Below are 26,205 nucleotides of genomic sequence, written 5' to 3' on the forward strand. Positions count from 1 at the left end.
ATCCGAAGCCCTCCTTGAGTCCAGCTGCGGACCCCCACCCTCCAAAAGGCAACCTCAGCTCCTGCAGCGGAGTCTGTCCCCGATGGGGAAACAGCTTTGAGAAACTCTAGAGGGTTAAAAAAAACCACAGCTCTGAAACGAGCCTGGGGGAAAAGTCACATGCACAGGGGAGGTTTTGCAAGTCAGTGCTTGTGGCGTGGGGTGATGGGAGTGCGGAGCTGCAGGCGCTCGCCTGCGCTGTGCATCCCAGCAGTGGGACCTCCCCAACCTGCAGGGCACAGTGATGGGCGGTGCGGGGCAATGAGGAGGAGGAGGGAGCAGAGTCTGCACCCCAGGAGCACAGCTGGATGAGGTATGGCTCCGGTGGGCTCTCCGTTGTGAGGACGCAGCAGTGGGGCTAGGTTGGCTGGGGCTTGGAGGGGTCTGTAGGGGCTTGGAGGCAAAGGGAATGGCTTTGTGTTAAAATAAGAGGTGTACAAAGATGAAGAGACCTGGGGAGTGCAGGTGGGGAAGGCTTTGAGGGGCCAAGCTCCATGCACGGGAGCAATAAGGGGCAGTGGAGCCAAGTGAGGTCTGTGCTGAACAAATGGCTTAAAGCAATGCTGCTGTTGTCTCTGGACTCGGCTGTGCTGGGGAAGGTTGTGACTGTAGGAGCTGCCCTGGATGCTCAGCAGTTCCAAAGTGCCTGGGACAGAGAGCACTGCTTCAGCTCTAACTTAATGTGACAGCTTGTAATTAGGCTTCCCTTCTGTCTCCAGCACTGAGAGCGGGTGCTGAGGCCATCCCCATGCGCAACCCACACCTCTTATGCAAAGTGCACCATGTTTGGCTTCTTCAAGCGTTGAGTTTCCAGCCTTTGCAGTTATTTTGTCCTTTCTTTGCAACCATATGAACCTTTTGTATTGCTTCCCTTGCCTCAATTTCCTGTCTGACAGTCCAGGCTATCCTGGCTTTGTGCAAAGGGGTGATTGCAGCAACAACCATTAGTAACAAAAAAAAGCAGCAGTCCTTTTGGAAGCTGAGCTGCTGAGATATGATCCTGGGCAGTGTGCTCTCTTTGACTGCTTGAAGCAGGAGGATTGGACTAGGTGATCCCAAGGGGTACCTTCCAACCTCGACTGTTTTGTGATGAGGGACCCTCAAACCAATCTCCTGGTGCAAAAAGGTGGTGTTAAGCTTAAAATTAAATGATAACTTTGGCAGCAGAGTTGCAAGAATGGAAGATAAGTAAACTTCAAAGCATTCCATGCACTTGTTTTGCATAACCACCCACAAATCCTTCCAGCATTCCCTGGAAAACCCATGGGAACGGTGGCTGCTGTGGGGGTGAAGATGAGCAGAGCTCCCCACGTTGCTTCCTGCTCTGCTGCTGCTCTCCTCTGCTTCGGCGGGTGCACAGTTCTTCCTTATCTGCACCATTTCCTCCCTGTGATAGGGTATTCCTGTAATCCAAATAAGCAAGAGGAGAGCCTGTGCCTATTGCACTGTTAGCACCTTCGTGGTGCTCGGTGCTCTCACCCTTTATTTGCTGTCTCTGCAAGATTTTTGAATTCTTCTCCTTCCTCTTTTCGGGACTAGAAAATGCTGCCGTGCTCAAGGAAAGTAGAATCTCAAGGAAGTTGCCAGCGGGAGTCTGAGTGAGGATTTCACAACCTGGTCCCCGGCGAGGAGGGCGAGCTGCCTGCTGCCTGGTGCTGTGAGATAAGGGAGATCCAAGAAGCGCTGAATTGCTGACGCTACGGCACAAAGTTCTTAAGGAGCGGTGCCTTCAGCATGGCCTATAAAAGCCAGGATGGTGGGATTGAGAAAAACAGCTCGCTTTCCTCCGTCCTGTATTGTAAGAGTGATTTGAAGGAAGGATCCCGGCAGTGGGTGAAAGGTAAGTGAACAGGGTTGGACCAGAAAGTCTTTCAAGATTCTCTTCCAATTTCAGCTGTTCTGTGGGTCTGTGAGCTTGCTGGTGACTGAGAAATGCAGCGCTGAGCGCAGTGCCAAGCAAAACCTTTACATTGTTTTTTGCAAGCGAAGAAATCTTTGGGAAGCTTGACCTGTGCTTTCTGAGTGCCTCTCCTCCCCATTAACTGAGTGCTGCCTCTGCAGCAGTGCCTCTGAAGCTGCCTGGGATGCTGTGCAGGGACTGAACACGTACCATGGATGGCCTTTTTTGCACTGAGTGTTCAGCAGTTCTGTTTGTGGCACCTCCCTGTGCTCTGCTTTCACAGCGCTGAAGCAGCTCTTGTTGCTCCAGCAGAGGCCACAGCCTGAGCCCCTCTGCAGATTTTGGGTATCTGAGCTCGGTACCTGGCATAGTGTTACGCCAAGCACCTTGACCAAAGCCATGGAGAACAGGAGAGCCCAGCCCAAGGGCTAAGGCCATTTGTTTTCATTCTTGCTTCATACTCATCGCCTCCACTGCTTAATCTGGGGATTAATTTCAGCAAAAAAAAGTAGGACATTATTATCCTAGAGATTCTAGATGCATCTTTTCTTCCCTTCTTGACTTGAGGCAGTCACACCCTATTGTAATGCAATTGCCTCAGTTAATTTGGCACCTCCTGTACCTGAGCAGTGAAGAGATGATGAGGATAGAGGATGAAAGCAGGACAGAAGGGAAAGGGGAGTGCATGCTGCTCTTGGGCCAGCACAGCAGCCTGGGGGAGCACTGCACTGTGCCATAGAAGCAGCCCCAAGGCATGGGCTATCCCCAGAGCTGCAGAAAGGAAGGAAAGCTGGATGAAACGTGTCGGTGAAATAGGAGCTCATGTGAAAACACCACTTTCTTAGCCCTGATTTCTTCTTGTTGGCATAGGTCAGTTTGTGTAAGCCATGCTGCTGACCTCTCTGGGTTTTTGCAGAACCCCGCAATGGCCAGGTGCTCATGGTGCTCAGCATGGACAACACCTGCTCATCTGCCTCCTTCAACATGGAGTTTTGTGCAGAGAAACTCCAGTCCCTGGGGGTTCAGGTAAGCTGCTCACCTGTCATCTCCCCTGGTGGCCCATTGGAGTGAATGCTGGCTGGGTTGACACCGTTTGCACCCAGTTCACAGAGAGTTTTTTAAAGTTTCTTTTTTTTTTTTTTCTTTTTGGGTGTGAAGTTGGTTTGTTTCAGTTTAATTTCAGTCTATTCCTCATTGACTTCAAGACAACTGTAATGACCTTGGCTTAAAGCTCCGTGAAGAAACCCATTCAGTGCAGGTTCAGCTGAAGAGCATGAAAGCATTCCAATGTGCTAGAACATCCCTGGGACAATCTGTCTCGTCTTGTCCTTTGCCATAAAAACACACTTTTCCTCTTATGACTTTCCCTGCCCTTTGCAGGGAGACATCGCTCACTGCAAATGAAGCAGCACGCAGCGTTCTGATCAGTGACAGCCATAGGGATGAGGCTGGAGTCTGAGCCTGTGCCCTCTGCACGCATCGGGGCTGCAATGCGGGCTGGGCCCCACCAGACCTTTCTGAGGTGTTCTGATGAAGCTGAGGGCCCGGTGGGGTTGGGGAATGGCTGTGCCCCAGAGGGCAGTGGGCACTGCACAGCTCCCAGGGCAGTGGGCATGGCCCTGGAGCTCAGGGGGGCGTGGGGTTGTGTAGTGCTGCCTGGAGCTGGGAGTTGGACACCGTGATCCTTTGGGTCCTTTCCCACCCAAGGCAATCCATGATTCTTGCTCCTGGTTCCCTGAGCAGGCGGCAGCGGGTGAGTGGAGGAGGCTGATCGAGGAGGCAGTCCTGAAGCCTGAAGTGAGGCGATACCTCTTCTACAACTCCAGGGCATTCCAGATAGCTATTGCTGTGGTAAGGATGCTGGGCTCTCCCTCCGTTTTCCTGTTTTTTGTTTTGTTTCTAATGCAAAGGCTGAGTTTGCTAGTCCTTAGCATCCTCCTTGAGCCCAGTGTCCATCTCCCTTCACCACCCTGAGTGCTCCGATAAAGAGAGGACTATCACAAGCGTTATCAGTATTCCTCAGTGAGCGCATAGCTTATCTAAATGGAAGAACTCAACTGAAAACGTTCCTAGATATGAATCATCATTAATAATTCAGTTTGTCTTTGACGATTGGTAACTTTTGATGATAAACTAGTTCTCAGTCCTCCTAGACCCCTCTCTCCTTGATTTATTTTTGCAAAGAGCTCATGTCCTCCCTCACTCTCTGAATATCCCAGACGACTTAATTAATTTATGGCAAGGTCTCTTCTTCCCTTGACTTCTCTCACTTCTGAAGTTTTACAAGAGCCATCCATCTCTCTGGGTTCTCACAGATTTTCTACATGTCTCTCTGGATAAACATTTACACCACGGTCCAGCTCTGCTCCTTCGGACGCTACTGGGAGGCCAGCGTGCTGGTGACTCTGGCTGCTGTGGCTGTCACTGTGGTTGTGATCCTGGTCATCGACCGCCGTCAGAGAAAGGTGAGCTGACCCAGGGAGTGAGGGGTGTGAGTTCCCTCCCATTGAAGTGCTGGGATCTGCAGCTTTGGTACACATCCAAAGGAGGGCGACAATGCTGGTGAAGGGTCTGGAGCACAAATCTGATGAGGAATGTCTGAGAGAATCATTTAGTCTGCAAAAGAGGAGGCTCAGGGGAGACCTTATTGCCCTCTACAACTCCCTGAAAAGAGGTTGCAGTGAGGTGGGGATTGGCCTCTTCTCTCATTGTAGCAGTGATAGGATGAGAGGTGATGGCCTTCAGTTGTGCCAGGGGATGTTCAGGTTGGATATTAAGAATTGTTTCTTCTCCAGAAGAGCAGTGATGCATTGGCACAGGCTGCCCAGCGAGTGGTGGAGTCACCATGCCTGGAGGTGTGGCACTGAAGAACCGTGGGCATGGTTAGTGGGGATGGGTTGGGATTGCATTTGGTGCCCCTAGTGATCTTTTCCAGCCTTAATGATTCTGTGTGTATGCTCCATCCCTGAAGGTGTTCAAGACCAGGTTGGATGGAGTCCTGGGCAGCCTGCTCTAGTACCAGATCTGGAGGTTGGTGGCAGGGGATTGGAACTTGATGATCCTTGGGGTCCCTTGCAACCCAAGCCATGCTATGATGCTATGATGCTATGATGCTATGATGCTATGATGCTATGATGCTATGATGCTATGATGCTATCTCCTAGATGCATATGGGGAACATGGTTAGCAGAGGGAGGACAGAGTATTTTTAGAGCAGGCTCAGAGATCTGGTTCAGGCAAGGGATGTTGAGCTTGGTGTCATAATGCTAGAAAGTATGTGTGAAAATAAGAAAGGGATGCTCAAAGCACCTGCTGTTGCTGGGAAAAAGCAACCGTTGCACAGCTCCTACTCCCACGGTGGTGAGCAGCCTTGAGCTGGGCCAAGTTTTGCCACAGAGCAAGTTAATTTTTCCTGCATTCTTTCCTAGATAAATATGAATACAGATGTGCGGCTGGCAGCTGTCAATGAATTCTTTATCAAACACAGCTTAATTCTGGGGATTACTGATGTCCTGGATGGGCCACACAGCATCCTACAAGTATCCTTTCTGTGCAGAATTTTTCCTAGCCCCTGGGCAGCCTGATCTGGTGAGGGGCAAACAGCCCATAGCAGTGGGGTTGGAACTTGATGGTCCCTTCCAACCCAACCATTCTGTGATTCTGTGATGGGGAGAATGTTTACTGATGTAGTGATCAATAAGGCTTTCCAGAGGGTGGGATTTCTAAGATTCTTTTCTTCCTATTGGATGGCGTGGAGAATTGGGTATTTTTCTTCTCCCATCCATAGGCATTGAGATATACCCAAAGGCCACTGGGAAGAGTCTAAATGACTGAAGTGAAATTAGTCCTTGGGGCAGACAATTATTCCTGAAACTGTATTATGTTTACATGGCGATGATGAGTCTTATTATGAGAATCACAGCAGTGTGCCTATGGCAAAAACAAACAAACAAACCACAGAAAAGTGGAGTCCCAGTTGTGTTGTTCCTTGCAGAGAGGAGCTAAGCCAGCAGCATCCGAATGCCTCTGCTCTCAGGAAGCAGCAGGGTCTGTTGTGACACAAGGGGAAATGGTTTCCAACTAAAAGAGGGGAGATTTAGATTGGATGTAAGGAAGGAGTTTTTTACAGTAAAGGCACTGAGGCACTGCACAGGTTGCCCAGAGGGCTGGTGATGCTCCATCCCTATAGACATCCAAGGCCAGGCTGTTGGGGCTCTGAGCACTGATGGAGCTGTGAGTGTCCCTGTGCACTGCAGGGAGTGGGACCCGATGGCTTTTAAGATCCCTTCCAACTCAAACCATTCTATGGTTCTTAACCTGCTCATCCCAGCTGTGGTTTGTGCACTTCAACCCCGAGCTCTGCCTTCAGTCCCTGTCAGCCCACATCACAGAGCTGCAGCAGGCACAAGAGGTAAATGACACCCTATGGCCTGTCTCTGCTGAAAACTGGGAGCTGGGCAAACTGGGAGGTGAACAAACTGCATTTACTGGTGCCCAGTGCGGCAGGAATTTATTTAGGACCTGGTGGTGTGAGCACTGCTGGGTAATCAACTGTGCAACTTTTGGTAAAGGAAAGTCGCCAAGGGTAAATGCTGAAGGCAGGTGTTACTGTCTGAAATAGCTGACACCTTGAGCTGTCCTCCTGAAATAATGAGATGGCCTGAGGAATAAATAAGCACCGCACTGGGTACCTGGATGGGAATTTTGTCCTCTTGGCCTTCGGAAAGTCTCTTCTTTTTTGTGGGTGCATAGATACTCAAACTCTGCTGGCCAGTTGTGGCTGCAGGACAGGAGGTGAGGGGTACAACCCCCGAATCTTGTACTTTTCTTGACTCCTGGGAGGATAGTTTTGGTAGGAAATCATGCTCTTTGTCTCCTTGCATCCCCCAAACTGTCCTTCTCCTGCAGCTGGGCTGGCGGCACAGGCTGGACCAGCTCTGTGTGGTGATGGAGGTGGCTGTTCCTGCAGCTGAGGACACTTCATGTGAGGAATCACCTCTCCTATCCAGTGGGGAGAACTTCAAGAAAGAGCCCATGATGTGCAATGAGCTGCTCCACCTCATCCCTGATGGCCCCCCAGAGGTAATGAGAAATCCCCTCCTATGGGCAGAGCATCTCCTGGGCAGGTTGCCTCCAAAGCACATCCCAGTAGGCATCACCCATGGGGTAGAACACCTGCAGACCTAGAGGTCCCCTCATGCCTTATCCAGTCCTGACAGTACCAAGCAAGCAGTTCATGCTTATGGCCTTGATGCTGTCTGTTTTATGGGCCAGACGTTTTCTTCTGGTCCCTATTTGGAAGTAGATGTCTGCTAGGACCTGGTGCCCATGTCTGGGCTGAGTATGGCCATGCTGAGCCCTCATCTCTTCCATGGAGCATGCCCTCAAACACTCGTGCCATGCTGAGTGACAAATGTGTCCTCATTTCCACTCAGCAAGAAGCTTCAAAAGAGATTATTCTGATTTATTTCTCAGTTTTCTGCTTGCTGTTTCTAAATGAATTCAGTGCAGGTGACATCCCTGTTGGTAGAAGCTCTTCAGCCATCTGATGGCAAAAAAAAAACAAAAAAAAAAACACCCAAGAGGAGGTGATGGCAGAACAGGAGGGTCCCTGAGCAGCCTGGCTCCCAGCCACTCCATCCCAGCCCTGGGCTGCCTTGCTGCTTGCCTCCAGCCTGACTTGTCACTGTCCTGGGGACAGCATGCCAGTGCTGCTAAGCAGAAGGGGATATGGAACAGTTATGTATCCGTCCTTGGCTTCTGTCCTGATTCTGTTGGACAAAAGCAGTGTTTGAACGAGGCAGACGCTGACCCTCTCGTGCTCGTTCCAGGTGATGGCCCAGCAGCTCCTGGTGATCTTCAGTGCCTGCTATGTGAGGCTGCTGGTCAGTGGCCGGCTGCCCCGTCCTGTGCTCTCTGGGCACATGGAGGGCAGCAGTGTGCCCTGCCCGTGCCAGTTCATCCAGGCCTCTGTGCTCAGCACAGAGCGCTGCTGGCTGCGGGGCAGAGGGCTGCGGGGGGCTGAAGGGCAAGCACAGCAGTGTGAAGAGGCAGAGAAGGCTGTCACCACTCATCCTGGACTCTGGAAGAAGGAGTGGAAATAGGACTCTAATAAAGCATGCGAACTTGCCATGCGTTCATTAGTGCTGTGCTGTAAGCCCACAAGTAATCACACTGGGGTATCACTGGTTTGCTGTGCACAGGGGTGGTACGAACCATGCTCTCAGACTCTGTGCTTTGGTTGATTTTACCTTCTTGGAAGCAGTCTGAATGCAAAGTCAGTGGGAGCACAGTTTGTTTTCACAGTATACAAATTGGATTCACTGCTGGGATGCAATGGTTCGTGCATTAGCCACGTGAAGTGCTTCTTGGTATGGAGTGCTGCTTGGAAAACCTCCTGCTGGGTCAGCATGAGGGAATCAGGCCAGGCTTGGAGCACAGGGCTCTCCAGCAGAGCCCAAAGAGGGGACAAAGCTCAGCAGCTTCCATGCTGTGTTCTGCACACCACTGTTGCCCCCACATCCCAGAGTGGGACATGGCATCCCCAGGGAGGGACGTGGTATCTGCAGGGATGGATGCAGTCTCTTATCCACAGTGATAGGGAGCTGCCATGGACCCTCCATCACTGGTAGCTGAAACAGCTTCCCTAATTGCAATAAGCACCTAGCAATTAGCTGGGTGTTAAGCATTGAATAAAGCTTAACTTTACTCAGAGGAGGCATTTGATTCCTCTTGCTAATGCACCCCAGCACCTGCCATGCTCTGGCCCTATTGCAAGGCAGATGGTTAATACCTCACTTTTCCTTCCTGTGCTCTTAATTAAAACATCAGTGATGAGAGACATCCCTTCCCCCCTCCCAAGGATACAGCTGTTATTCCACAGGAAATGTGATATTCTGGAGAGTTTACAGGACCCCCAGGCACACAGCTCCCTGGTACATGGCAGTGCATTCTGCTACCCAGCAGAGTGCCAGGTGATGTGAAGTCACAAAGATCCTCCCAGGGAGATGTTGCTCGTGGGTCTCAGTGCCACAGTGGGGTATGGCTGCATGGCCATTTCCCCAGAATAAATCACTCTGTGGGCTGCTCCGTGGGGCTGAGTGGTGGCTCTGGGTGCTGCTGGCAGCACAGTGTTCCCAGTCTCTGGGCCGTGTAGCTTCGGGCAGAGGGGAAGGGGACAACAGTCAGCAAATGGCAGCAGTGCATCACAGGGGTTGTACCAATAGCCCTCCCCAGGCTGCCCAGAGCTCACCTCCATGAGATGGGAGCCCTGATGGGGAGGGTCTGCCAGGAGATGCTGAGTCAGTGATAGGGTGCAGCCAAAAGGAAGAGAAGAAATGGAGTTCATCTAATGGGTCGAAGGAGTGGTGCTTGGGCGGGTATCCTGGCTGTGATTCAAGCCACTCCGTTATCAGGCTTTCTCCCCAGACAAGCCGAGGCCATAAAATATGCAGCGTGTTTGCCATGCAGAAATCCCACTTATGCTCTCTTGAGGTTTCCTTACCATTGATAATTACTCAAACCATTTTCTCTGGGGCTCAGCAAAGCTGTCTTTCCCAGCCTGCCTGCTTCGCTCTCCTCTGCATTTCTGCATCCCTGCAGCCCGGTTCCTCTTCTCCCTCCTCCTGTGCGGATGGAATGTGGCTCCATGGTGTGTTTGAAGCATGGGGAGCAAGGAGCTTAGGGAGCATCAGCCACAGGGCTGAGCAGACCTAAGAGCCAGGTGAATTCTGAACCCTGTTTCCTTAGGCTAGAGCAGTGTGCTTCCTATTTCCAATTGCTCCTCAATGAACTGAGCTCCTACCTCAATGACCTTGCCTCGGGGCTAATGGGAAGCAGGCACTGCATCTCACAGCGCTGCAAACCCACGGCCTGGGCTGCTGCGGAAGAAAGTGCAAGATCATGGTGTGAGATAGAAAGGAGATAACATCACGTGGTCTTGTTCCGGTGTTTCATGTTGGGAGGTTTGAGGAAGCCCTGATGCACAAGGCTGAAAGCTGTAATTTGGCAGAGAGCTTTACATCAGCGGGAGCCCTGCTGTGCTTTTGTGCAGTGCCAGTGAAAGGCAAGGGCATGAATGAACGTGAATCATAGAATGGCTTGGGTTGGAAGGGACCCCAAGGATCATCAAGTTCCAACCCTTAAAAGCATGGACCACAATCTTTGCTCTTAATGCTTAATAATAACTCCCCATCACATCACCAGATGTTACTGGAGCTTGCAGAATGTGTGATGCGAGATCTGTAAGTGTGGTAAAATTCAAGTCAAAGAAAAAACCCAAGCCCTCCACATTGTCCTGCTGTTGACCCTCCCAGTCCTGCCCCAAACCCACAGCCACCACTCCCTTCTGGAGGACGCATCCACAGAGTGCTTTGCCAGGACATGAGCGAATGTCTGCAACACAGCTTTGTGTTTTAGCAAGGAGAGCTGGAGGGGTGAGCTTCTCTTCCAAAGCTTTGCTTACCAAGCCTTTGGTTTCCCCCACTCCAAAACTAATGCAGACAGGCCCTTTGCCCAAAGCGTGCCATAGAACTGGTGTGTCCCGCTGTCCTGGCTGTGCAGGCACATCCCTCTAGATGGTGCTAAGCTAAAGAGAAAAGGGTGGCCTTGGAGCGCTGTCCTGCAGTGTGTGCACCTCTGCATGTTGGGCACTGCCAGGTCTGGCATGGGGGAACGACTCTGCTCACCGCGTGTTCCCATGCATCCATTCCAGTGCTCTCCTATGGCTCCTGAAGATATCCCTTGAGCGGAGGTAATGAGAGCTGTTACAAGGAGCCGTGTGGCCACTACAGCATGGACTAAATGCCTGTTTTCCCAATGGAAGGCCACCTCAAGAGCCTCTCACAGCCTGGCTGCCAGAGAAGAGCAGTGGGGGATACTTACCAGTGCAGGGGAGAACTTAGCAGTCAGCAAACAGATTTTGTTTTGGATGGGCAGTAAGTATGCTATTGAAATAGAGCTGTTGTTAGAAAAGACTTATTTTTGATTCTACGATTCAAATCTATTTTTCTTCTTGCTAAGTGCAAATAGGGGAAGAGCATCCCAATTGACACTTAGAGCAGTGTGATGATGTAACACTGGGGAGAGGAGAGGTGAGCTCCTTGTTCTGCAGAGATAAAGGCGTTTGTGCACGTTGGTCCCATTGATGCATGACTTGCTGCTTTGGGAACAGTATCATACACAGGTTTTGTTGCTCTCCAATATAGGTCTGTTGGTGTCAGCAGTGAGTGCAGCTTCTACTCATACAGCAGAGGAGGAAAGCTTTGGCCAAGTTTCCCTTCCAAGAATGGCTTGTTTCCATTCATGATGAGCCCAGAAATTGGATTAAGAGCTCTGGTATTTAAAATCCATAATCTGGATATGGTTTTCAGAACAGTTCAGCCCCTTTGTAAGTGGTAAATTATGCCCATAAGAGCTCAGCACTTTGCCTTGGGCATCCTGATGTAAAATGCAATGATTAGTGTAAAGCTCAGCACCCAGAACTCTGGTACTGTGGGAAAACCATGGTGATGATCAGAGCTGATGGGAGACCTGAGCTTTCCTGAAGGTCAGATTCCTCATTTTCTTCTTTCCTTTCCAAGAACTGCCAGCACCTCTGAAATACATTGCCCTCACATTAATCCTTGGGCATCCTCCAGACAACCTAATGCCCCTCAAAGCTCTCAAAGCTACAGACATTGCCCGTGACCCCAGCACACTGCCCTGTGATGTGGCAGCAGCGAAAGGCACAGCATGCAGCTGTAAACACGGGGCTGCTGCTGTTTACTTCAGCTCTGAACAGCAGTCACAAGCAGGCCAGGATGGAAAACTGCATTGGCGTCACCAGGAATGGAAGCGTCAGCAAATGTCAACTACTCCAAACAAAGCTGTCCTCACAGTGCCTGGCCTGCAGGGAATGGGATGGTCGCAGTGTGCTGGAGTTGGTGAGGTTGTCTGAGATTGCAATTACCAGACAGGAGAAGGTGTTTTGGAGCCAAAGTTGGCACGGTGTTTTTCCAGATGCTTCATTCTTGGCATCAGCATTGGGGGATTCCTGCTGAATCAAACATGCCCCAGGTGGGACTGGCACGTAGCACCTTGATGACCTCTTTGCCAGGGCACAGGTCTTGTTTTGTGGCAGGCCGATGACACCAGCTGCACAGGGCTTTTCTTACCAGCCTGGATGCAGCAGTTGCAAAAAACGCAGCAGGTTTCTGAAGAACTGATCCTGGCATCTGTAAGTCATGCAAAGATGAAGGTGATCACCAGCATTGCATGGCAAACCCCCCATCACGGTTTGGCTGTGCCTTTCCCGACCCTCATTACTCAGTCCAAATTTCTTGTTGCAGAACACTTTTTCACAACACTGTTTTCCTGCAGGAGGAGGTTTGTGTTGTGCCATTCTTTGCCTTCTACCCGCTGCCCACTCTGTCTCCTTGGTTCCCTTCCAACTTCCAGCGAGTTCACGATGCAAACTAAAACTGGCTGCTGAAACAATTTGCAAATGCGAATCTGCATTTTCTCTCCAAGCTCTGTCTGTGTTTTCCCCCAGCGTGGGCATCAGCAGCCACCAGTTTGCACCAGCGCCAAGCTGGGTGAGAGGTGGAGTCCCCACCCCCTCACCATTGGGGGCATGGAGCATGCGATGAATGTGATACAAACTCTTTCCCTTCCCGCCAGCATCTGGCGTCACGTCTCACCACGAGTGAGAAATCCCAACTTCAGGAGAGGAAATTTTTTTTTTGCCTGATTCCAAAAGTAGTATTGGGATCTTTAAATACACGAGCTGAAAGTTTTCATTCGACATCCTTGGCTACTACTGGTGTGTGTGCAATAGCCTCATGTGATGCAGCTCTTTATCAGGAAGGAATCCCAGCTGCGGTTAATTCATGCTGCAATGCTGTCAGGCAGCCAATGAGCTGAGGACATTTGACTCATGACTCCAACTTTTGGTTTTGTTGTAACTCCAGATTCATTTCCAGTGATGAACTATGGCTCATAAGGCACAGCAGTGCTTCCAGTAATGAAAGGGAGACCGCAGCAGCTGCATGGAAAGGGAAGTACTCTCCCAATGACACTGCGTGCTGTTAGATGGCTAGGCTGCAGGATATTTCTTTCAGGCTGAAACAAGGAGAAAGTTGCATCAATGGCAGCAGGATGATTGGAACCCTGAGCAGTGAATGAGGCACATGGAAAAATGCTTTTTTCTTAAGATATCCCCAGTATGGAAATGATTTGTGTTTGAAGAGATGATGGTTGCATGATAAATACCAGTGAAATATGTCCTTGCCCATGGCAGGGGACTTAGAATTACACTATCTTTAAGGTCCCTTCCAACCCAATCCATTCTATGATTCTACAAATACCAAATAACTGTAGCAAAAATGTCCCTGGCATGTAAAGAAACCTCCGTGTTACTATAGAAGTTGGTCAGAGTACAGCGATGTTGCTGTAGTCACTGGTTATTATTTACACAAAGTGATATTTCATTCCTCCTCAGTGATGCTGCTGCCCTGGGGCCAGGTGCTTTGCCTTGTGGCTGGTCAGGAGCTGAAGAAGTCCAAAGACTTGTCAGCTGCAGGATCATCCAATCATAGAATGGCTCAGATTGGAAGGGACCTTAAAGATCATCTTGTTTTGGTCTCCTGCCATGGGCTGGTTGCCCCCCACCAGCACAGGCTGCTCAGGGCTCCATCCATGGCACCTCCAGGGATGGGGCATCCACGGCTTCTTTGAGCAAATGGAGCACGATGGGCCAGGGCTGCACTCTGTCTTTGTTTCTGAACAAGTGTTGGTCAGTACCTTGAAAGGGAATGGTGCAGAGCCACGTCCTTAGCCAGTGTAATAACTGTACTCTGGCTAGAGGGTGATAAATGTGATGAACTTCAACGGGACTTCATCAGCTCACAGCCACTGAAGCTGCGGTTGGTCACATTTGGAAGCAAATTGCATGAAAACGGTTGCAATTAATGTAAATGGGAGTGACGTTTTTACAGCAGGCCAGGGCTTTAGCTGTCACATTAATGGAACATTATGGAGAAATTGCTCTGGGCTGCTTCAAAAACGAGCCTGGGGCACTCATGCTGTGTGGCAGATGCTGGCTCTGTAGGTCCTGCCTGGTGAGCAGCCTCTAACAGCAGAATTCTCACCACCAGAGGTAACAGTGCTGAGTGAAGCACTGATGTCTGTGCTGAGACAGACCAGCACTGCTCAGGGCTGGCTGGCATCGGCTGTCCCAGGAATGCACTGCATCACCTCTTACTGCCTGCACATCCGTTCTCCTTGCTGAACCAGATGAAGGTTTTCAGGCAGCCTCTCCTCACCGCTACCTCATTCCCACATACTTTCCAGAATCTCTTTCCCTGAATAGGAATGCAAAGGCTCAGGGCCACAAGAGCTTCAAGAGTCACCCCTGGCAGAGACCAGCGTCGTCTCCTGGTGTTTTCCAGGGGTGAAGTCGTGCCAGCAGGCCGTGCCAGCAGGCTGGGCTGCAGTCCTGTTGCTGCTCTTGGCACAAGTTGGTGCAGGAGCCCTGGTGCTTCCTCGCTCAGCTCCTCCAGGGTAGGGCAGGGCTGGACGGGGAGCACACTGGGAGCAGGATGGCTGATGTTCCTTGGGCTGTTATGGCTTTTATCAAAGGAGAGCACTCAAAAAATCATTAAACCCGTTTTTTTTTTAACCTACTATTGAAGGTGCATTGATTCTAGGAAAGTGCTGTTTCCTCCTTGATATAAATCGTAATGAATAATTCTCGATAAAGGCAATGGATCACCTCCTCTCCGCCTTTGGTTTATTAAATACGTTCCTATTAAAAGTTATGATCTCATCTGCTTTCACTGTGTGTTAAAACCTGTTTCTACAGCTGTTCACAGAAATAACCCCCAGCTAGCTCATATCTTCCCATGCCTACCTTATCCTATTATTATTCTTATTCTTTTAACAAGAATAAAATAAGACTGTGAAATAGAATGCAAGAATGACACAGTACAGCTGAAATTATTGCTCTGCTGCATTTTGCCAGTGTTGGTTTCCTGGAGGACACTTTAGAGTTGATTTTCTTGTTCTCTGCCCATGCTGATTACAGGGATGAAGCATTTCTGCAAGTGCTGCTGTGGTTTCTTCTTCTCCGTTGTGCTGTTTCTAAATGGGATGCAGCAAGCCTTCCCCCCTGCTTCTGTTGTATCCCACCTGCAAACCCTCTAAAGCAGTGACCCTGCTTTTTTCCAGTTCTTCTTCCAGTCCTGCTTGGGCTGGGAGATGCTGGTCCAGGGAAGGAGCAGGGAGAGGATGGGGCCAAGAATCTTACTGCAGAAGGAATAAAAGCAAAGCAGCGATGGAGGCTGTGTGCAGGGAGCAGAGAATCCCCCAACCCCTAAAGCCTGCTGCAGCAGGAGGACGTGGTCCAGGAGCACCCAAACATTGATACAAACCTGCTGATTGAAGCTCTGTAGGAAAGGATGGGAGCTCAGGAGAAGCACAGGTTGTTGGTGAGGCGTGCCTGGAGCACACACGTTGTGCTGGCTTCCTGTACTGCACAACAGCAGGTGGCTTTCTGGAGTGTGTGGCTGGCTGGATGTCTTCCCATGAGACCTTTTCCCCTTTGCCATCTGGAAGCATCCTGATTTACTCTGCCTGGAAAAGGGAAACAGTTTGATCAGCCCCACTTGCTGACTTATCTGGTCCTTTTGGGGAAGCTGATGAAGTTCTGCATCTAAAGTTCATCATCCACTCTGTAACACACCCCTTGTTCTCATCTACTTTCCCTCCATGTGCTCAGGTCCTTCCTCCCAGCAGAGCTGTGTGTGAAGAGCTGTGTGCAGCTCAGCCTGATTCACTGGCAGGCTGTTGGATGCACTTCCTGCTATGTCCTAGATCCAGCACTGAGTTCTTGGATAAGTGTGAAAATCCAGCTGCATTAGGCAAACCAGATTTAAAAGTGGCCCAGGCTATCAGATCCAAGCTCAGCACTCCAGAATAGCTCATCCAAATACTTCATGTTTTCAAAGAAGCACCCTGCTGTCCAAATAGCAGCTACACTTGGCCAGTCAAAACAGCCATCTGGGAAATGAGGCTTGTTTATGGAGTTTGGAAGCAAACAAGAAAAAAGCACACAGCCTTTGTGCTTTAGTGGGAACTCCAGGTTAACAGCACAGCAAGGGACAGGGACTGGGCACAACGAGGTGATGGGACACAGAGGGAGGCAGTAGGAAGGGGTGATGAATGCATCCCTGTGCACTGAGCTCATGAGCTATCTCTTGTCAGATTTATTGTTAGTGTGCAGAGTGCTGCTGATGTGCTCACATCTGGGTGCACAGGGTACCACTAAGAACATTTTGCCATCCCAGAGGATCAGCTGGGAATGTTAATGCTTCTGGCAGCTGTTTCCCAACGTGACATGAGGAAGGAGCCCAGAACTCCCAAACAGATCATTCAACACCCCAAATCCCCATGGAACAGTGCATACTGCATCTGTTTAGGCACAGTGCCAGGGGATGGGAATGGCTTTCTGCCTTGAGATGCTGCCACATCTCCTGGTTTTGTGGGCCCAACCGTGCCTATGGCTGTGGTCCTGATCCTGCTGCTCTGCGGGCACCGTAGCTCCAAGAACTGCTTGGGTCTTGATTACAGTTAAACATCAGCCTTACCTGTGCTATTAATGGGGTCTTTCCATGAACTGGGCTGGTTGCCTTCCCATCTGCAAAACCCTGCAGTGACAAGTCCATCCCTGGAGCCAGGATGGACCAATGGCCAAACTGCCAGCCACAGCTATGCAGGTCACAGGTAGGGCTGGAGGAGTGTGAGATTCCCTGTCCCAAGAGGTTGCATCACACTTGAATCACCCAAGCGAGAAAAAGATGTCATCATCACCCTTCTGCTGCTCTGTGTAAAGTGAGGTGTGAGAAGAGCGAGTCACTGCCTTATGCTTGCAGGGGAAATCGATGATGAAAGCAGGAATCCAGCTCTGGCCTGCAGCCAGGGGTGGTGTTTCAGAGCAGCAGATTTCCTATGGGCGCTTGGCTCAGCACCCACAAGCCTTGTGTGCCATGGCAGCATTTGGGAGAAGACCAGAATAGGCAGAAGAGGAAGAAAAGCCACAAAACTTTAAATAAAAAAAAAACTACAACAGGTGAAATGTAAATGAATGAAAACATACCATTCTCATCAATGGAATTATCCCCAGTTTACACAAGATAAATCAGATTTAAGAGCCGTGCCCCTATTTGTGAATGTCCTTGCACATCAGCATGTGAGGCAAGTTGTATTCACACCCCTATCCAACCACAACAAAGAGGAAAATTATTTATGAGGGCTATTAACATAATTGATTAGCTGAGGAACAGTTGCCACCGCACAGTAACAACACACACGTGTGTGATTAGCATCTTGCAGCTGAGCTCAGCAAGCATTTGTGTCAGTTGTGAGGTATTCAGACACCTCTGGCTCGTGTTAAGGTGATTGATGGAGTGCCTGAGCTGGCACGTAGAGTCAAACAAAACAGTGTGTTGGGTGGTTTTTAAGCTCAGCAAAATTAGGAAGATCTTGTGGCTGATGAGGCAAGCCGTCTGCATCCTCATGACTAGCCCTTTCTGCTTGCAAAATGGTATTACTGTAAAAGAGGGAAGAGAGCACAAGATAGCAGCGTGGTGAACAAGGGATGGACTGGAAATAGCTGCTAGGACACATAAATCCACCCCAAGTTCCTCCCCAGCATGGAGGAATGAGGCAGGGTGTCCCTGCTGAACTCAGCACTGAATTTAGACAATTAAGAGCACAAAAATTGGGTGAGAGAGAAATTGAGAGCTATAGGACTCCTGCTGCAGGGCTGGCTCAAGGATGGCATAAATTAATTAAGGGACTAAGCATAATTTTTCCAAGAATCACAGAATCATTAAGGTTGGAAAGGACCTCTCGGGTCACCAAGTCCGACCATCCACCTACCACCAATGCTGCCCACTGGCCACGTCCCTCAGTGCCACAGCTCCACGGTTCTGGAACACCTCCAGGGACGGTGACTGCACCACCTCCCTGGGCAGCTGTGCCACTCATCACCACTCTTTTGGAGAAGTTTTTCCTAATATCCAGCATGAACTTCCCCTGCTACAGCCTGAGGCCGTCACCTCTTCTCCTCTCAGAAGAAGTGGCTGTGAGGCAGCAGTGGGAAGCCAGAGGTAAATAATTTTTTGCTTACGTCTTCAAAACTGCATCTGAGCCTTTCTGCAGCCCTTCGAGGAAAATAAAGCATCTTTAGAAAACAACCGTGTGAGCAAACAGCCTGAGGTGCACAGAGCTGCCCTGCGGAGCCCTGGGCTCAGCCCAAGCAATGGAAGTGCCCTTTGGGCAGAGCACCTGGATGGTGATGGAGACACAGCTGTGCCATGCCACAGAGCCAACGCGAGAGCAAAGAAACGAGAACGAGTGACAACAAGTGACTAATTAGCTCAGGAGGATGTTGCCTGAGTAAGCAGTCAGTCATTTCAGGATTCAGAGCACCGAAGAGCCCTCTCTCATGCGGTTATGTTGAAGGTCACACTGGTGTGATGTGCTGGGAATCAGGCCCAAGGCAAGAGCCCGACCTCAGATCCGCCATCGCACAGGGCTTGTTGAATTCCCCCTCTACCCATTTTGTTATTTCCTGATTCAGCTTTGCCCCATGTACCTATTCTCTCTGAACTTGCAACCGGAGAAGCGATGGGAAATTTTACCGGGACCGCAAAGGTACAAATGATAATTCAACTCATTGTTGTTTGCTTTTTTTTTGTTTCTCAAAATAAGGTTGAGTGCATATATCTGAGCCAATGGAAACATGAGGTGGAATTTTTTTTAGGTGGTTAATGTTTCCAGGCGTTTTCTGAAATGATTTAATAGGTGCCGCTGAGATCATTTGTGGTAACCGGGCAAAAGGTGTCAGCCTTCGAAATTCTCCTGATGTCCTTACACTTTTTTTTTTTTTAATGCATTAATGAAGCATCCCAGCAATGACACTGCAATGCTGCTTCTGGAGCCCTGTCCCTGTGGCAATGCCATTGGGGTTGGTGCATCATCAGTATGGGGTTGATTTTGGCCATGGGAGGATGGAACTTCTGGCCTCGCAGGTAAAGGCTCTTCCCATGGGCTGGACACTGAGTCATAGAAAAATGAGGCAGAGCTGCTTTGATTTCGCACACTTTTCTGGCCATTGATTGAAATGGCTGTTGTTTATTTTAAATCTCCTTCTCAGCTCAGAGTTGATCAGAAAATAAATAGAAGTTGGAGCAATTTCAGCATCTGCATGTTATTCCAGCCTTATCCGGTACTTTTTCTACCCCTGACCACACATCCTGTTCCAGGGGAAGCTGCAGCTCCATCCTCACCCTGCCGAGACAGCAGGACTTACTGGAGGAGGTGTTCTATTTATCTGAGGTGTGAAATATAATTACCTCTGCTAGGTACTGTGAGGGTTTACAGTGATCAATTTGTGTGAAATCTCTGCAACGGGAGCTGAGCCTTATCTCCTTCCACTGTGCTGACAGCGCAGTCTGCGTAGATAAATCCCCATTTACTTGTTTGAAATGTGCTTGTCATTTAATTGACTCGGTTCTGGCTCCCGTCACGCAGTGCAGAGCAAACACTCAGCCCATGTGTGAGTCTCATTCGCTCCAAGCTTGGAGCAAAAGGTCCAGACCCAAACCAGAAAGCAGGATGTGCTCTGTCACGGTGGGACTGCCCCAAAAGAGCTTCAGAAGGGCTGGTGGAAGTAACACAGTGGGGTCTGTTGTGTGTGCACGTGCATGTTTGAGTGCAGCTCTGATATCTATAGGGTCACATCCACTGGGGACGTGGGGACAGGGAGGAGTTCATGCCATGCTCAAAGTCAAGAGCCATGCCTTGGCTCATGGCCATACCCAAACAACTCCAAAATGCTTGGCTCACTCTACACTATCTAAAAGAGAATTCCAAAGAATATTCCTACGACTAAAGGTGTTGAACCTCTAATTGCAAAACAGAGAAATACATAATTTGAAAGCACTTTTAGGTCACTTACTGAGAGCTAATCAGATCATGCTTGGTTGGGGTAGACTGACTAGTTGGATCAAACTCACAGATCCAACATCATGGCTCGTTCTGCGTCTTGCAGAGCCTCTTGCAGCACCTGGTGGTGTGTTATAGCACACCATGACAATGGGCTGATGGTTGGACTAGATAATCTTAGTTGTCTTTTCCAACTTACATGATTCTATGATTCTATGCTACACGGGACTTCCAAGAGAAATGAATGCTCCCCAAGCAGGTGGAAGCAAAATAAAGCATTAATTTTGCAAAATACAGAGAAGGCCAAAAAGCAAGGTGGCTTGAAGTGACTTAGGGATGCATACACCTCCTACTGAACACGAAGTCGGGACTTTAGCAGAGTGGGGTTGCACCTGATCTCACCTACAGCCTCTCAGTGCACATTGCTGGGACCGTGGAGGAAGAGCAGATGGGACACATTCTGGGGACATGGACACCTTTTGTGAGAGGCAGTGATGGGCTGGATGCTCATCCTTGGCTTTCCTTTCCTTGTCCTGGTGCTGGAAGTAGTGCTACCAAAACCCATCCCACTCTCACCCCAATGTGCATTGAAACAAATATGGTTGCAGCAGCGATGAGCCTGGCACAACATTTTCATTTATTTTTAGCTCGAGTGGAAGCAGAAAGCAATAGAAATTTTGTCATTGAGCAATTTCTGACCCAATTTTGCAAACTCGACAATGTTCTGCTGCTCAGGTAAGCACGCAAGTGATTCCCCAAATATTGCGCCTCTCTTTGGTTCCCCATCACCTCTGTGCACCTGGAGCTGCAGCCAGCAGAAAGGAAGGGCTGAGGTGGCTGCTGGGGATGTGGTGGACAGCACAGAGGTCACAGAACCAACCCTGTGTCCCTCTGCCCCTTGGCTACATCCCCAATTGAGTTCATTGCCCTCAGCTCAGGGTGGCCTTGGGTATGCCCAGAGCAGCAGCTGCCTAATGCCAGCTGTAATAACTTCCAGGCTGATGGCACTGAGCCTGTGCTGAGTGTGCAGCCGCAGCTTGACAGTAAAGCTGACACACTGAGAAATAATTCTCCTCGTTACGTCAGAGCCAGGAAACTCTTGCAATTAGAAGAATATCCTTTCCATTACAAGGCACTCGCCATTCACTTAATGCAGCTCCCTCTTGAGTGGCCATGCCCTGCTTTGCAAGCACTCATTAAGGATGTTTTAATTTTGGAGCTGTGATGCCCAGAATCTGTAGGCAGTGAGATGTCAGCTGGGTTTTAGGATGCTGCTTTAGGCTGCAGCAGGGCTGCTTGGATCTTTGGTGTTGTGCAATAGTTCTACCATTGGCTGTCTCTTTTTTTTTTTTGCTGGGATGATGCTGGTGGTACCAGTGCAAAGGATGCAAAGAAAAATGTCCACCCTATGTTTCCACAGACTGGGATGTATTTCTGAGGAAAGGCAACCCTTTGTTTCCATTTACTGGGTGCTCTGCATTTGCAGAATATACAGAATGTCCTCTAATTTCCTTCTGAGTCAAAAACAACTGCTGCAAGTAGTGACATGGACTACCTCTTGCTTTGCTAATTCAAGCAGTAGAATAAGATTGCGGAAGGAAGGTTTGCTAGCATCTTTCCCTTGAAATTCACATTCCTGCACAGAACAATATGCAGGACATTTCTCAGTCTGTTTGTGATGCTCAGAAAGCCCACGCAGTGAACTGGAGCTGCCATCCTGCTCAAATGATTGTCACCAGTTCCTTGGTACAAGCCCTGGGATGACTTCAGTGCAGCTACGTGCAAATTGGAAATACTTCACAAGCAGGAGCACAAGGCACTAGCATCTCATCTATCTTGATGTAGCTTTTTTACATGTTTTCAATCATTTATCCAGGGAGCAGAAACACCATCCACTCCCCGTAGACAGCAGGTGTCAGATGGGAATGGCCTGGGTGAGATCTAGAGACTGCTAGGTAACTTATTCTGAGATGAAAATTAAACTTGATTCTCAGCACTTTGCCCACCTGCTGCGAATGGAACCTGCAGAATGCACATGCATCGGTGGAAGTGTGGAGTGCAGCATTGGTGCTGTTCCACACTTGTTTTGCACAGATGCATCTCTTTCAAAAGCCATGCAATGCTGCAAAACCCACCTCAGCTCTTGGCAGCTGCAAGCTGAGCCAGCCCTGCTTCCATAAAGCCCGCTAGAAAAACCATAAAAGTACCACGATTACATTAGCTTACTGTTTCCCCTGGTGCTGTGCAGAGTGAAGGTCTCCAGGCCTCGATCTCCTCGTGCAACCACCCCTCCAGCATCAGCTGTCCTTTCTGCAGCCATTCTTCAGCATAGAACCACCTTTTTGCAGCCCTGTCCCAGCCCGTCCTGCACTGGGTGAGCGTGGTGACAGCAGGAAGCCCCAAGCTCTGCACAGATGCTTCTTGCTCTGCGGAGGTTTCACACTGCAGCAGCTGAGCACCAGCTCCCAAAGGCAGAGCACGGGGTGGGGCTGGGAGGGGGATCAGTTAACGGCTTGTTTGTGCTCCCCAGCCACAAGAACAAGCGTGGGTGCTACTTTTTCACTTGTAAGCTCAGTGGCTGCATTTGTTGGGTTGGACAAGCAAGGCAGGTTTCCTCAGGGTCTCAGCATCTCAGGCTTTCAGTGCATCCCAAGGTCTGGTTTTCTCTTACTATTTTATTGTCGGAAAAGGAAGGTGGGTTTTCTTCACAGAATCACAGAATCATCAAGCTTGGAAAAGATCTCTCAGATCACCAAGTCCAACCATCAACCCATCCTCACCATGCCCCTGACCACGTCCATCAGTGCCACAGAGCATCCATGGTTCTGGAACACCTCTAGGGATTGTGACTCCACCAGTCCCTGAGCAGACCTGCAGTGAATGACCACTCTTTCTGAGAAGCATTTTTTCGTAATATCCAATCTGAACCACTCCTGGTATAATGTGAAGCCATCGCTTCTCGTCCTATCACTGTTACCTGGGAGCAGAGGCCAACCCCACCTCACCACAACCTCCTTTCAGGATCTTAGAGAGCACTGAGCTCTCCTCTGAGCTCCCCTTCCCCACACTGACCCATCCCAGCTCCCTCAGCCGCTCCCCATCACACTTGTGCTGCAGACCCCTCCCAGCTCCATGCCCATCTCTGGACACGCTCCAGGGTCTCCATGTCTTTCTTGTAGTGAGGGGTCCAACATTTCTTCCACCAGAAACTTTTTTTATGGTCACTACTCAGCAAATAATGGGTCACTGTAAAAATATAAGACTTCTTAGAGACAGCTTGTACGGGTGTCTGCCTACCCTGCTGTCATGCTGAACACCTAATTTTACTAGGAAGCTTGGACTTCCTAGATCACTGCTGATCACAACAAAGCAATCTTAATCATCGGTGTCAAAAATTTACTCTTGTGCAAGTGAGTGGCAGCTAGCTGAGGTCATACAGCATGCTATTACACATTCATACTATAAATAAATCAAAAATGCAAAGCCAAGCACCGGAAGGGCAATGCAGGCAAACACTGCTCGGTTTCCCAGTTCTTGGCAGTGGGTGATGGGGGTTCCCTTGGCGCAGGGCTTTGCCCTACTCAGCAGCCCAGCTGCTGCCCCAGTGTGAGCACAGCCTTCTGGAAGCCATCCAGGCATGTTTCACCTGAACTCCTTCCTCATGTCTGCACATCTCTCCAGCGTGGATGGGATGGGCTCTTGCTTTTGCTGGCATCTGATGAATGACCCAAAATGTTTTCATGAATGAACCTAAATGTATGCAATTCACCTCTCCCATTCCCAGCCATCCTTTGTGCTCTACGCCAGAGGAAATGTGAACTGGTTTGATGACTGTCTGCTCTGAGGCATCCTGGAGGTAAGAATCAGGCTTTGGTTCTGCAGGAGGCTGCAAAGGCTGGAGGGCTCCTGTTGCTTTCTTTTCTTTGACAACCTGTGGGAAGGTTGGCAGTGGTTTGGGAGAAATGTGGAGGGACTTTTGGGGCTGGCACAGCTCTGATCTAAATAACTTTGCTGTTCACAAGCCAGGAGCAAGCACCAGTGCAAAACAATGTGGGAAGTAAGAGTGCTGTGTAACTAGAACTGTGGAGTCATAGAATGGCTAGGGTTGGAAGAGACCTCAAAGATCATCCATTTCCAATCACTGTGCCATGGGCAGGGTTGCCAAACACTAAGTTAGGCACTGGATCATGCTTTCTAGGGTCCCATCCAACCCAGCCTCAAGAGATGGGGCAACCACAACTTCTCTGGGCAACAGGTATTATGGTGAATCTGAGTCCAGATTAATTAGATAGGAGAGAGGATGGAAGCGGAAGAGGTTCCCTTTGGTGAGGAGCTTCTCCTTGCCCTTTGGGACCTTCCTATGCTTGTCCTGTATGGAACACCCAATGTACAGTTTCTCAGGGTGTCCCTCTTCATCCGTCCCTGCTGAAGGTTCAGTTGTTCTCAGTAGGTTTGTTCACCACCCTGTGATCCCTTCCAGCCCCTCTGAAGGAAGCCCTGATCCAGCAATGTCAGTGGTGACATTCCCAGCAGTGACAGTCCACTCCCCCTCCTGCTTTGATCCAGCACATCGCTTACTTGGGTTTCATTACTTTAAACGAGGTTTAATTTAATTTGCTTTAAGCACAAGCAGCATAAGGCTGATTAAATCTGATCACAGAGCACCACGCCAGCAGCTGTGGCCACTTAATTCCATCAGCCAGAGCCTTGCATCCTGCTCCCAGCCTGTGCAGAATCTCACCTCCATCTGCACTTCCACAGCTGCTAAAAGCACACACCAAGGGACAGCTTGAGGACCTGTGCCCCTCCTGCTTCATTATCAGCTCTGAAAGGGCTCTTAGTAATTCCTGCTCTCCTCGTGGCCCCAGCATTCTCTTTTGCTCAGGGAATGCGTAAAGCGATGGAGAATAAATGGAATGGTGACGTCCTGGCATGGAGACTTCTGTCAGCTGTTTAAAGTTGTTTGCATTGGCACTTATTTCACTTGAAGCATTTTGCAATTTTTACAAAGCTCGGGATTGCAATTATTTTGCCTGGCTGATGGTAACACTCAGCACTAATTAGAACTGGCCAAGCCAGTTTACTCGGTGCTTCTTGAAATTTCATCTTTAGGTCAAAAAAACGATCAATCAAATTCTGCATTTCTTTTCTTTTGAAGCCAAAATGCTCCCATTCAACACCTTTCAGTACAATTTGTACCAAAGTTATGTTTAAAAAATGAGGCTTCGGTGTTAAATTTAGATACTTTTTATTAAAAAAAAAAAAGACAAAAAGATGAATTCCCATGAAAACATGCAGTCAAACCTCTTCCCTCTCCTCCAGCCTCTCGCATTTTCTATTCTGCGTTTAGAAAGATGAAATGTTTAAAATGAGCCTGACCCAGGGCTGCCTCCAGGGTAGGTCATCTCCAAGGCTAATTCACCCTTTCTGAGGGCCTTCAGAAAGTTTGGTCTCCATGAACATTAAGGGTTGATGAATAACAACAGGAGGAATTCAATTCCGCCCCTTTGCTTCATACGCGCTCCCATGTCGGGCACCGTCCTGTCAGAGTGCCCCTCTGCTGCCATCTGTCACACTGCAACAAAATGGAATGGAGTGTTATTGGGAAGGTTCAGCCTCTGCTGCCATCCCACCAACATCTGCATCTGACGTCGTGGACAAGCATGATAAAATAGGAGGCATTACTTTCAGAGCAGCCCTTGAATTTCTGAAGAAGTTTTGCAAATGTTGGTGGTCCCAAACGTTCCCCCAGGAAATTTTGCCCTTGGTACCAGTGTGTCCCCATCCCCACACCGGGCTGTTTGTTATTGCTCAGCATCTCTTCCTCGTTCCACTTTGACCCTCTTACTTTTCAGCACATCCCACAAAGCTGCAGGGAAGAAGCGTTCCATGGGATGGGCTTTGACTCGGTATTAGTTGGCAAAACTCCCAGGGACAACAGCAAAACGTGCCCGCGAGGAAACTTAGCAGGGGAATCACACCATAAGATCAACAGCTTGACATGCCAAAGAGCTGAAGTCACCTCCCTTGCTGGCTCTTGATCTGCATGCAATGAGGAATGAACCAAGACCGCAGAACTTGGCTTTACCTGCTGTCTCTCCCAAGGGACAGGAAGCCAGCATTGTCCCATGTGCTGTGGGGCTGAGCTGGCAGACCTTGGGGCTGAGCTCTTTCTGGTTCGGTGGCACAGTGGGGCTGATGGTTGGACGTCATCATTTTAGCGGTCTTTTCCAACCTTAATGGTTCTGTGATTCTGTGTTTCTATGAGAGGCTTAGTG

The 26,205-nt window shown here is 49.5% G+C and overlaps 1 protein-coding gene and 1 long non-coding RNA gene across 8 annotated transcripts in view; one reads left to right on the forward strand and one right to left on the reverse strand.

Annotated features, from left to right (window-relative positions):
• Positions 1–201: 201 nt before the first annotated feature.
• TMEM268 (transmembrane protein 268) overlaps positions 202–26,205 on the forward strand; it is a 39,855-nt gene continuing 13,851 nt past the window's right edge. For 4 of the 7 annotated variants that reach the window (XR_016458975.1, XR_016458977.1, XR_016458976.1 and 1 more), the window contains exons 1-9: positions 202–352; positions 1,579–1,879; positions 2,856–2,965; positions 3,683–3,790; positions 4,255–4,404; positions 5,368–5,478; positions 6,270–6,350; positions 6,848–7,021; positions 23,712–23,783. Coding sequence is in view for 4 of the 7 variants with exons in the window: in XM_090121585.1 (XP_089977711.1) it covers positions 1,774–1,879; positions 2,856–2,965; positions 3,683–3,790; positions 4,255–4,404; positions 5,368–5,478; positions 6,270–6,350; positions 6,848–7,021; positions 23,712–23,771 (900 nt within the window). In the remaining 3 variants the exon portion in view is untranslated. Of the gene's footprint in view, positions 353–1,578; positions 1,880–2,855; positions 2,966–3,682; positions 3,791–4,254; positions 4,405–5,367; positions 5,479–6,269; positions 6,351–6,847; positions 7,022–7,770; positions 13,304–23,711; positions 23,784–26,205 lie in introns of those variants that run through there. The other 3 variants (XM_031601577.2, XM_090121586.1, XM_090121587.1) reach the window with 3 other exon arrangements.
• On the reverse strand, positions 14,584–22,696 carry LOC116234171 (uncharacterized). Its single transcript, XR_004168073.2, has 3 exons — positions 22,154–22,696; positions 15,349–15,550; positions 14,584–15,223 (listed from the first exon to the last, which is right to left on the reverse strand). It is a non-coding gene; the product is annotated as an uncharacterized LOC116234171 (long non-coding RNA).

The sequence above is a fragment of the Phasianus colchicus genome, chromosome 19, assembly GCF_987193195.1.
Source record: "Phasianus colchicus chromosome 19, bPhaCol1.hap1.1, whole genome shotgun sequence".
Classification (NCBI taxonomy): Eukaryota; Metazoa; Chordata; class Aves; order Galliformes; family Phasianidae; genus Phasianus; species Phasianus colchicus.